The sequence below is a fragment of the Balaenoptera acutorostrata genome, chromosome 3 (genome assembly GCF_949987535.1).
Source record: "Balaenoptera acutorostrata chromosome 3, mBalAcu1.1, whole genome shotgun sequence".
Classification (NCBI taxonomy): Eukaryota; Metazoa; Chordata; class Mammalia; order Artiodactyla; family Balaenopteridae; genus Balaenoptera; species Balaenoptera acutorostrata.
In genome coordinates, this window is record NC_080066.1 from 112,819,057 (window position 1) to 112,832,152 (window position 13,096).

Genomic DNA, 13,096 nt, shown 5'->3' on the forward strand with positions numbered 1-13,096 from the left:
TAAGTTACCTATATTTTGGACCTCAATCATTATTCTGAATTACAGTAAACTTAAAAGTAAGCAGTAGTTGCAATTCATCTGCACAGGGGAGAGGGGTAAGAAATTAGAAGCTGGAGAGATTGGATCTCAAATATAAATCTGTGTTGTTGGGATACTAACTAAATATTATTTATAAGTTAAAATGTTTATGTTTACTCTAGGTGAAGGACTGTTATTGTGTGTTTATGGAATTTTCTGCAATAGATTTGTGAAACTGCTAGAAATTAGAAAGTGTAGGTCTCTTTGTTCCTGGTATGTCCTGCAGTCCTGGCTCCTTTCCACTAAATGCCAGTAGTCATCTTAATCTTTTTGGTAACTAAAAAACATTCCCTCTAATTTCAACACTGTCCCCAGAATTTACCACCCTTGTTGAGAATTACTGGTCTTAGATTTGGAAAGGTGAGAAAATTAAGTACTAGAGTAAAAAATGATGCAACGTATTTGTAATCATACACTGACTAAATCTAATTAAAATGGATAATTTGAGAATTTTAAAATTAAAATGGCTGATTGTATATTCTTATTTTTCCTAGTAAAATGAATGAAAGTAAGCCTGGAGGCTCACAGAATCCCAGTAAGTAACCATATTTAAAATATTTTCAAATTTAATTTAAAATGTTAAGATATTTTACTCTTGCTTTTTTATTACAATGAATCTTTTTAGACTGGTACTCAAACAATAGGAATGAATTTCCTGATATTCTTAGTTCATGTTTCTGTATACTAAAATATAATGTTGTGTGTATTCATTTCAACAAAAATCTGCTAGAAAAGGATAATTTGCCAAATATTATTTGTATTCTCTATGTGTATTTATCAAGTATGGTTTGTATCTGAATAAAACAGTATTACTTATTTAATAAATATGATTTTTTTACCTTTTTGTGTGATTTTTCTTCTTACAAAAGATAAAATGCAGATGAGAACAATTTAAACAACGTATGAAAGTTTAACGTGAAAAGGAAAACTTGCCTATTAGCGCCCACAACAGCCTCCTCAAACAGATGTAGACCTTTGCTTTTAGTTGTTTTCTTCATTTATTAGTTATAAACAGTACATATTGATTAGCTACTATGGAAGATGAAAATTTTAAATTGTTACTTTATACTCCTTTGCCACTACTTCTCCCTGATCTACCCTTTATAAAATTTATTTTTTGATTCCCTCTCAAAGTATTACACTTAAAACTCTGTATCTTGACTCTCACTTATAGAGTATCTGTTAACTCCATATCATGTTGGATAAGGAAATTTGTGCTCTTAAACCTCCTCTACTTTGCTTTCCTGCTTTTACCTACAGACTTCTATCAACTGTGCTAATAGTTCTGAAACTTAGTAATTCACGGACTACCTTCATATATTTGCCAAATGGAAATACGACCTATTACTGTTATTAATATTTTTCTTAAGATTGACTCAGTTTTTTACTTACATGAATGTGTTCATTTTATTATTGTAACATAACCAGTATCATTTGCTGGAGTATAGTAGAAGATGGTCTTAATAAATATAATGAAGTCAGAACAATTGTACTGAATTTTAAACATTAAAATTAAACAACAGCAAAGTACAAATAAAAAGAAAGGTAACCTGCATGCCTGAAACCTAGTCTGTTCTGTGTCCAAGGGTCTCGGTACTGGGCAAAGGGAGGAGGAGAACAGATGGAAAGCACAGGTCCACAGCATATAGCAGATGCAGCTCCATCCAGCATTCACCTTAAGGACTCCTCTTATGTAATCTCAGCTAATTCCTTGTATTCCTCTTCCTCTTGATAGCTGCATGCACACTTACAGCTGAAAGTATAGGCACTGGGGATGAAGAAGTTAAGGCGGGAGCTGCTGGTGTAAGGTGTCCAGTAAACAAATGGCAATTTGCTGCAATTAATGTGGTCAGGTACTCTGTATGGGGGAGGAAGGGGAGCTGAAACCTTTTAAAAGATTGAGGGAAGGGCCTTTCAGTTACTGCTTATTAAGCTGGAGTGAGGGAGGACAAATATAGGGGGGATGTTTCACAATATTAAGTATTAGCTCATGCTGTTTCTTTCCAGTCCTGCAATCTATTTTCTGAGTAGCCTATTAAGAGATACAGTATATTTTCAACACATAACATCCATTCTTGATTACATGTATTAGTTAAGGTAAATAAGACTAGCTGCTGTAATAGGTAAACCCTGAAGTTTTAATGGTTAATACAGTAAACATTTATTACTAGTCATGTTACAGTTCAATATGGAGTGGTTAGGGGAGATTGGACAGGTAGGGAGTTTCTGCTCCATGCAGTCATTTAGATTCACGTTCATTTCATCTTGTATTGGTTTGCCGCCTTGAGATGCTCAGAGTCTTTGCAGCTACTGATTTTCTTATTGTTTTATTAGTATGGTATTAGAAATTTGCTGAACAGGTAAATATCATAAGATAGAAAGGATTGGTAATTATAGTACTAACATTCAGTGCTATCTGTGTGCCCTTTTAATTATATTGCCGTATACTCTCTCATTTAATCCTCATTAAGGCGTAGTTTGAGGTAGGTGCTATTGTTGTCCTTATTTTTAAGATGAGGAGCTGGAACGATAAAGTGTTTATGTGACTTGTTCAAGGTTACACAGCAAGAGTGTGGAGCCAAGTCTTAACTCAGATCTCCCTGACTCTACAATTTGCCTTTAAGAAATTTTTTTTATTATTGTGGTAAAATACATATAACATATCAATAGAATTCATCATTTTAACTATTTTGAAGGGTACGATTTGATGGCACTTCATACATTCACAGTGTTGTGCAACCGTTACCACTATCTAGTTCCAAAACATTATCTTTCCCCCAAAAGAAAACTCTATCCATTAGGCAGTCACTTCTCATTTCCCCTGTCCTCAACCCGTGGAGACTACCAGCCTGCTTTTTGTCTGTCTCTGTGGATTTACCTATTTTGGATAATGTAATCTATTGTATAAATGGAATCATATAATATGTGACCTTTTGTGCTTGTATTCTTTGACTTGGCATAATGTTTCTAGGCTCATCCGTGTTGTAGCATGTATCAGTATTTCATTGCTTTTTATAGCTGAAAGATACTCCATTGTATGGATATGGTATATTTTGTTTACCCATTCATCCATCCATTGATGGAAATTTGATTTGTTTTCCTTTTTGGCTATTGTGAACAGTGCTAATGTGAACATTAGTGTACAAATATTTGAACATCTGTTTACTCAGGAGTGGAATTGTTATATCACATGGTAACTGTGTTTAACTTTTTGAGGAACTGCTGACTATTTTCCAAAGTGGCTGTACCATTTTACATTTCAACTAGCAGTATATGAGGGTTCTGATTTCACCAGCTCCTTGCCAGCATTTGTTATTATCTGACATTTTTATTGTAGCCATCTTAGTGGGTGTGAAGTGGTATCTCATTGTGGGATTTGCATTTCCCTGATGACTGATGATATTAAGCATCTTTTAATGTGCTTATTGGCTATTTTATATCTTCTTTGGAGAAATGTTTATTCAGATCCTTTGTCCCGTTTTAAAATTGAGTTGTGTGTTTATTGTTGGGTTGTAATACTTATATACTCTGGACATTAGACCCTTAAAAGGTATATGATTTCCAAGTATATTTAACCATTCTGTAGATTATCTTTTCACTTTGTTGATAGTGTTCTTTGATGCACAAAAATTTTAAACTTTGATGAAGTCCAATTTATCTATTATTTTTAATTTTTTTTTTAAAGATTTATTGATTGATTGATTGATTGATTGCTATGTTGGGTCTTCGTTTCTGTGCTAGGGCTTTCTCCAGTTGTGGCAAGTGGGGGCCACTCTTCATCGCGGTGCGCGGGCCTCTCACTATCGCGGCCTCTCTTGTTGCGGAGCACAGGCTCCAGACGCGCAGGCTCAGTAGTTGTGGCTCACGGGCCTAGTTGCTCCGCGGCATGTGGGATCCTCCCAGACCAGGGCTCGAACCCGTGTCCCCTGCATTAGCAGGCAGATTCCAACCACTGCGCCACCAGGGAAGCCCCAATTTATCTATTATTACTTTTGCTTTTGGTGTCACGTGATATCTGAAAAACCATTCCCAAACCACGGTTTTGAAGATTTACCCCTGCATTTTCTTCTAAGAAAGAGTTTTATAGTTTTGGCTCTTATGTTTAAGTCTTTGATCTATTTTGAATTAATTTTTGTATAAGGTATGAGATAAGGATTTAATTTATTATCTTGCATGTGGCTATCCAATTGCAATTGTCCCAGCCCCATTTGTTAAAGAGTCTATTCTTTCCCCATGGAATGATCTTGGAATACTTGTTCAAAATTAATTGACCATAGATGTATGGTCATTCTGGATTCTTTTCCATTGATCTATATGTCTATCTGTATGTCATTACCACACTTGATTTCTGTAGCTTTGTTGTAAGTTTTGAGTCTTCTCTCTTTGTCTAGCTAAAGGTTTGCCAGTTTTGTTGACCTTTTCAAAGAACCAACTTTGTTTATATTTATTCTATTGTTTTCCTATTCTCTATGTCATTTATCTCTGTTCTAATCTTTATTATTTCCTTTCTTCTGCTAGTTTTGGGTTTAGTTTGTTCTTTTTCTGGTTCTTTAAGGTTAAAATAAAGTCATTGATTTGGGATCTTTCCTTTTTCATATAGGCTTGTTATATGAGTCTACAAGCCTAAAGATCAGCCAGAGGTGAAAGCTTGGAGTTTCTAGGGTCATTTCTGAGCATGCATCCAGTCCTGGGCATGTGGTGTCCTTCTAGATTCCCTGGTATATTTGGGAGCTTTTCAAAGCCCTTATTTTCCTATGTATCTTCCTTTTCCAGACTCTTCTTTCCTAGCCTTTTTGGTCTGTGACCTGCTTACCCTGTCTTTTATCCTTTGCTTCAAGCTGCTGCCTCTAGTATATTTGTCTTAAATGTTTTTGACAGTCAGACTCCAGCCCTGAGAAAGTTCTGAGGCAGGTGAAACAAGGGCAGGCATCTGAGCCGGTCCCTTGGGGAGCCACCACACAGGTCAGAACACACAATCACATTTCTTTGACAAGGTCCATATTACCTCCTCTTAGACAATCCACACCAGGAACATGGGCCTAAGGAACAATACACATTGAACATGGGCCTAAGGCCATTGCCCAGCTGGAGAGTGGGGGATGGTTGGCAGGTAAGTTAAAATGCCACAAATCTCTCATCAAATTTTGGCAGCTTGTTTCTTTATTAAGCATTCTTTTGATTATTTTAAGTTTTTAAATCAGATTTCAGATTTTCTGAAAAGTTAATTCTGATGGTTTTGGCAGCATAACCAAATGCACAACCAGCATTTGGCAGGTTTTATTGCTTTAGAGAGATGGAGGCGTTTCAGAGTTTCCTAATCGGTTGTTTTCAATGAGTTGCCATTTTAACAACACACTGGGATTCATCATTAAAGATTAATGAAAAAAATGTAAAGTCACATTATTGTTTTAGAAGTATGTATTGGAAGTTTTACTTTACTGATAACAATATAAAGTGATTTGCTCTCTCAAAAAGAATTGAACACATCAATTGAGAGAAGCACCAATTCCATAGGGTTTTTTTTTGTTTTTGTTTAAAATATTTTTATATCTATTACTTTTTTCACTGTTAGCATGTGTTTTCTGTCGAAAAAATGATGACTGTCCTATTAAATATGGAGAAAAGAAAACTAATGAGAAATGGAATCTCACTGTACATTACTATTGTTTGGTGAGTATAATTTTTAATTAAATCCTAGCAATCTGATATTCTTCTAAAGAAGAGAATTCGATCCTGATGGCTGGTTTCTGAGAAATGGATAAGTCATTTAACTTTTCTGGATCTCCTTTTGCTTATATGTAAAAATAAGATTTTTCATTTATCAGATTCTAAGATTCTGAAATTACTTGGTACGTAGAAATACCTGTCATCCTTACCTGCTTATTTTTGTCTAACCCTTTGGGGCCTCAGTGGAAAAAAGGAGAAAATGGTTAGGTCTCTAAGGGAGTTGTTCATTTTACTACTTTGTTTTCATTATTGCTAGTGATAAATCTCAGAAAAGACTTGTTTGAAGGCTTAAGAAGTAAAAGAAAAGTATTTTATTTCACAGAGAACCTGGAAAGAAAAGTTCTGACTAAAGGTAATAAATATTTGTGTAAAAGGAAATAGGTTAATTTATGTGTCACTCAGAAGAAAGAAAAATTGATGTCATATTGAGAATTAGTCTCTCATTTGTTCCGCATTCCCTCTACCAACTTCTCACCTCACTGAATCTGCCTTAAGATATCAGTGGCACCATGAGCACATGCAGCATTTCTTGGCTCTTGTATTAGTTATATATTGCTGCTTAACTAATTATCCTGAAATTTAGCAGCTTAAGCAACATTTATTATCTCAAATGGTTTCTTTTTTTTAATTAATTTTTATTTTTATAGTTGATTTACAATGTTGTGTTAGTTTCTGCTGTACAGCAAAGTGAATCAGTTATACATATACATATATTCACTCTTTTTTAGATTCTTTTCCCATATAGGTCGTTACAGAGTATTGAGTAGAGTTCTCTGTGCTATGTGGTAGGTTCTTATTATCTATTTTATATATAGTAGTGTGTATGTGTCAATCCCAATCTCCCAATATAGCCCTCCCTCCCCCCAACTTCCCCCTTGGTAACCATAAGTTTGTTTTCTACATCTGTGACTATTTCTGTTCTCAAATGGTTTCTGAAGGACGGGAATCTGGTATTGGCTGAGCTGGGTGGTTCTGGCTCAGGGTCTCTCATGAGGATGCAATTGAGATGTCAGCCGTGGTTCAGTCATCTGAAAGCTTGACTGGGCTGGAATATCCATCTCCAGTGGCTCACTCACGTGGCTTTTGGCCTCAGTTCCTCCTAACTGTTGGCAGAAGGTCTCAGTTCCGTACTTCCTGGGCTATAGGGCTGCTCACAGCACGACATCTGCCTTCTCCCAGAGGAAGTGATAAAAGAGAGAGACAGAGGGATAGATATACACTAAGATGGAACCATATGACCTAGTTTTTACAGTTGCATACCACTGTTACTTTTGCTTTATTCTGTTAGAGGTGAGTCGTTAATTCTAGCCCACACTTAAGGGGAAGGAATTAGTTCCCACCACTTTAAGGAAGGAGTATCAACAAATTTGTGGACATATTTTTATACCCGCAACAGCATCCATGTTAAAACTCTTTAGATGCTTCCTTGAGAAATCATCTAACATAAATTCTTGGTGGTTCTCTAAAATTTGTAGACTGGTCTAGGAACCTACCTACTTTGTACCAAGATTTAAGGGACCATGAAGTTGACATTCCAAACGTATTTGTAAGTTAGAGCCTTATAGTTTGCATCACAAAAGAAAACCTTTTCATTTTTCTAAAGAGTGTATTTTACTTTTTATGTAGTAGAGTTAGGAGAACTATTTTATTAGTCAGTGGGTTATTTTTTCATAATTCTTACATAACATATATCACTTTTGGGTTTTTTTAAGGATATATTATACTGATTAAAATAAAACTCTGATCACACATCTGAAGTATGTTGGAGTTATTTAATATGCTTAAGTTGGTCATATCAGAATTTCCCTTATTTATTAATGAGTATATTAATCCTGAAACATACTGACCCTAGGCTCAACACTTATAAGATTCTATTTCATTGTGAACACGAAAGTATAGTAATGTTATAAATGGTAATGGAATGTTAGAGCTGAAAGAGACTTGGAAACAACCTAGTCTGTTGTTTTTATTTCTGTGTTTAATGTCAGAAACATTAAATTACTTGCCTAGGCTTTCAGAAAGTTGAACACAGAGCCTGGTTTGCAAAGTCAGGATTTCTTATTCACAGTCTCATGCTTTTTCTTGATTCATGTTCCTTTAACATATTTAAATTGAAGTTAAAACAGATTTTTCAAAATTCGTTTGCATTAACTACAATTCAGTAGATTCCCTATAAATATGCCTTTTATGATTCAGAATCCAGCGAGATTTCAAGTTAACCTGAAATATCACTGATAATTATCTCCATAGTATTCGTTATTATTACATATACACCTTTAAGTATTTGCCACTTTTTTTTCCCCTAAAGCTTGATTATAAGTGTTTTTTGTTGTTTTTCTTCCTTTGTTTTTCTGTTATTTTCTGTAATACTTTTTAGAAACCAGTTTGGTTACATGAACTGTTAATATACAGTGTCTTCCAAATCAAAGAATGTGAGTAGCCTCTTACTTTGACCATGAAAAATAACTATTATAGGTAAGAGATACTTAAAATTTGAGTTGTTTTATGCCCATTTTTTATTGGAATATTATAGGTATATATTTTTTATTCCAAACTAGTTTCTTAGAGTTTATTTTCTAATTGAGAATATATTCATAGTTGATGTCAAGTGGAATTTGGCAGAGGGGTAAAGAAGAAGAAGGAGTTTATGGTTTTCTAATAGAAGATATCAGGAAAGAAGTGACTAGGGCTTCGAAACTGGTAAGTAAATTATTTTACTCATTACACCTAATACCATAAATATTGTCAATACTAAGGAAGTCTGTTCTATCACTTTCTTTACTAGAAATCTGTAAGATATTGTTTTTACGTTCCAATGCTTATTTTTGTCAAATACATTAAATCTTAGAAGAACATTTTGCTAAACCAACCCTGGATAAGATATGTGATGATACTGATTTCACTTCCTTATCTTCTTCCGACCTACCCATCATTTCATCCACTCTTACCATCAGAATTATGACCATACTTCCACTCAGCTGTTATTCAGACCTTCAATCCTGAGGCAACCCAACTATTCACTTTTCATTCTTATACCTCATTTGTTGGGTTGGAATGAAAGATTGACATGGAAATTACACAACTATACAGACTAATAATTTATGATCTCCACATCTCTTGTGGCTCTTCTGTGACATGGTGTTCTTGTGTTCCATGCCTTCTGTTCTCCAAGACAGATATTCTAAACCTTAACTCCTTACTCATTCAGTTATAATTTGTGAATCTTCTGTGTGATAGCTTACTATATTATGTGCAAGGAACAGACTATAGGTCTCCATGTGGCCTGAGTAGAAATAATGAGAGTTAAGAGAATGAGAAGATTGGAAGTACAGTGGCGTCTGTTCAGAGAATGTGATAATGGAATTGATGATTTCCATGGTGGAGCAGTTTTGGGTGATGAGAGGATTCTTCGTTACACTGGAGTGGTGATGAAGTGCATTGACACATTTTAGTTGAGGAAGTCAAAGAAAGGTTGTCCCATCAGTGCAGAAGTCATTTAGAATGACAGCAAGAATTAAAATACAGAGAAAGGTGCCAAAGTCTGGAGGTGGAGAACTGATCAGGAAATTATTAGATGGCAGAGAGTAGATGTCATTAGGTTCAAAGGACCAGATCTTTTTAAGTCTGATAGAGTAGTGGCCTACAATCTGCAACACAGAACTAAAATAATGTTCTGCTTGTCCTCCTTCCTGCCTCTATCCATATCCCACTCCCACTCCTTGCCAAGTGTGGAAATTAAGGAGGATGGAAAAGTAAGCAGCTTCATTCAAGAGATTCTATAAGGGAAGCATGCAGAGACCTTTATTTTAGTTGAGACAAAGAAATGGAAGCAATTATTTTTAAAGATGTTGAAGATGCAGAGGAGTTAACAGTAAAATAGAGGTTCTAAGGCACAAGGGAAAACCTTGGGAAAAAGGTTAACAGTGGCATTTATCTAAGGGCCATGTGGGAGTATTAGTATCAAAATTTCTCAATCTTCTGGTGATAGTGAACTTGTCATGAAACATGGCCTCTAAGGGTCCCCTTGCAGTTTGGAAATGTTTTCTTAAGACATCTGTAACCTCTCTGAGTATACTGTGAACCTTTGAGAATATCTTGATACTGAAGAGGCGTCTCTATTTGTGACCTTATAGTAGAATTCCATACGTCAGTTTACAGGGAGAGCCTCAGGTTGGCAAAGTATACAACCTGGTGTTGCTTGACGGGTCAGCAGTATAATCCCTCCATCAGTGGCCATTATAATTGTCATCTCAAGGGTTCCAAGATATTTTAGGTACTGTTCTGTTTTTTACTAATGATTGATTCATCTAATAGTCTTTCTCTTTATATACCACCGTTATATTTAAGTTAGTGGCAGTGGTGTTGTATTTGTTTGCTAGGGCTGCTGTAATAGATTACCACAGACTGGGTTGCTTGAAACAGAAATTTATTCTCTCACAATTCTGGAGACTGAAAGTTCCAAATCAAGATGTTAGAGGGATTGATTCTTTCTGGAAGCTCTGAGGGATAATCTGTTCCATGCTTCTCTTCGAACTTCTGATGTCTGCTTGGCAACCTTTGGCATTCCTTGGTTTGTGGCAGCATAACTCCAATCTCTGCTTCCATCTTCATGTGGCCTCCCCCTGTGTGTGTGTCTTAAATCTCCCTCTCCTTTTACTTATAAGGACACCAGCCTTTTGATTGAGGGACTGCTCTAAATCCAAGATGAACTCATCTTGAAATCTTTAGCTTTCAAGATACTTGTAAGCTAAAGATAGCTTTGTAGATACTTGTAAATCAAGTATCTACAAAGACCTTGTTTCCAAATAAGGTCACATTCAAAGGTACCAGGAATTAGGACTTGAACATATCTTTTGAGGGAATCACTACTTAACCTACTGTGGGTATCTAACACTTTTTCATTTGGTTAGGATAGAGTGATCCTAGCCAATATCTTACAGATTGGTTTTTAGTATTGTTTTGATGTTGTCCTTAATAAATATTTCCTAACTATGTGTTTTCTATTGAAATTTGAATGACACTTTCATGTATAACCATTATGTTTGCAAACCCTTCAGTTTAAAATATTTTAGCAGATAGGAAGGAAACGAAGCTTCTTGGGTTAGAGGTTTCCTTTACCAGAAATTGTTATGGGAGTGAATCTTTAGTCCCTTTAGATTGTTTCTGGGTAGAACAGTTTTTTTCAGGAAATTTCTTTAATAAAATATCTTCACAGCTGTTGTATGATGAAAATAATTTTCAGACTCTCCACAAAGAATATACATTTATACCTCGGTCTTATCTATAGTACTCAAGTTTTGTACATGTTATAACTCCTATTTTTATACTTTCTTTTAGAAATGCTGTATTTGCAAGAAAACCGGTGCTTCAATTGGATGTGTCGCACCCCGATGTAAACGAAGTTATCATTTCCCATGCGGACTTCAGAGAGAATGTATTTTCCAGTTCACTGGCAATTTTGCGTGAGTTAATTAACTGTTGAATATGAAAGAAAATGTAAAAGAAAAATGGAAAATGGGTATGGATCTCCCAATTATATAATTCCTTTGTCAAATTTCTTTTCAAAGCTGCATTGAGGTTATATGTATACTTTAGATATGTGTGTGTGGGTGTGTGTACATATATATATATATAATTTCTGTCCCCTTCCTTTATGATCATTTCTATTTGCAAAGTCTGGAGAATTGCAATATCTGTAATGGACTTAATGATTAATATTCACCTCTAGCTTTCAGCTCTAGAATATAATATGGAACTGTTAATATACTCATATTCAGTGAAAATTTCCATCTTACATAATTCTAGATTTCATGTCATTCTTTAGATTTAATAGTTTACTTTTCTTTCACAGGGACATATGTGTTTCTCATTGAGTAAAGTGAAGGCATGTAAATTTGGTGGAGTCCAAAAAATAAATATTATGCCCTGGGATGCCCCTAAAAATATTTGCTTCTTGACTTCAGCTCTAAACATCAAGATTTTATGAATTTTGGTATTTGGTATCATGAGTGCTCTATTTCTTTTAGTCTTTGTGCTCTTGACCTATTTAATGGATTGTTATCTATGAAAATTGCAGTTTAGAAAATACAAATGGAAATACATTTAGTGGGTTAAGAATAAGTTATTATTTGCATTTTATTTGTTATATTATTAATATATTATTTTTAAGTTTAAGTTCCTTCCTTTGATTTTGTGCAAGGTTGAGTACAGTGGTGTGTATACTCTGTTGCTAACAGTATTACATAGGATTCTCAACATAATATTAGTTACTGAAATTCTGTGAAGTAAATCTCACCAGCAAAAGGTTCACATTTTGAAAATTCAGCTCTCCTTAGTTATAGCTTATGAGACTGATTTATAGTGCCGTTGTTCCAGTCTGTTGTAGGTTAATTACGAGAGAGACGAATGAATTTTCTCTTATAAATGTGAATTGTAAAGCTAGTCTAGTTGTGCTATATAATTTATTAGATGTTTGAAAATAATATACGTTTTTAGGTCATTTTGTTGGAACCATCGACCTGTTCAGATAATTACATCTAATAATTATAGAGACTCCTTACCATGCACCATTTGCTTGGAATTTATTGAGCCTATTCCAACTTACAGCATATTACGAAGTCCTTGTTGTAAGAATGCTTGGTTCCATAGAGACTGTTTACAGGTAAGATGTTTTGTCAGCTTTTTCTGGTATAAAATTTGTTGCTTGCTGATTTGAATTTTAAATTAGAAAAAATTGATGTGTATTTTAGCTCTTACTACTTGTAACTTTTAAAACAGCTTTATTGAATCAAATTTTACATATAAAATTCACCCTATTGAAGTGTACAATTAATGTTTTAATAAGTACTTTAGATACTACCTTTTAATGTATATTTACACTTTTAAAATTTTGTTGTTTTTACCCAAGGATTTTGTTGTATTTCACAATGAATAATATACAGATTTTAATTCCCAAGTTCATTTATATATTTAAGCTTAGAAAACCAAGATATGTGAAATAATTAACTGTAAGCTAAGATAATTTAATGTTAAGAGGTCTGTTTTTTTAGCTGTAGTAAACACTTTATCATAACTTTTTGACAGTAAACTGATTACTGTCTAATGAACTGATATTAATATTAGTTCTTTGAGAGCCACCTTGTATGTCAAACCTGACGACAAGTTTTCAAGTAAATGAAATATCATAAAACACACATTAAACAATTTAGTTTCTTCAATTCAGAAGATAATTTAAAATTTTAAAAAGATCCCAGTTATTAATAATGTCCAATATATAGTATAAATGTGTGAA

At 34.4% G+C, this 13,096-nt stretch overlaps 1 protein-coding gene across 5 annotated transcripts in view; it reads left to right on the forward strand.

Moving 5' to 3' along the window:
• G2E3 (G2/M-phase specific E3 ubiquitin protein ligase) overlaps positions 1-13,096 on the forward strand; it is a 54,834-nt gene that overhangs the window by 15,995 nt on the left and 25,743 nt on the right. For 2 of the 5 annotated variants that reach the window (XM_007180672.3, XM_057543043.1), the window contains 5 exons: positions 573-613; positions 5,651-5,748; positions 8,404-8,505; positions 11,143-11,267; positions 12,301-12,466. In XM_007180672.3, the coding sequence (XP_007180734.1) occupies positions 573-613; positions 5,651-5,748; positions 8,404-8,505; positions 11,143-11,267; positions 12,301-12,466 (532 nt within the window). The remainder of the gene's footprint in view (positions 1-572; positions 614-5,650; positions 5,749-8,403; positions 8,506-11,142; positions 11,268-12,300; positions 12,467-13,096) is intronic. The other 3 variants (XM_007180674.2, XM_057543045.1, XM_057543044.1) reach the window with 2 other exon arrangements.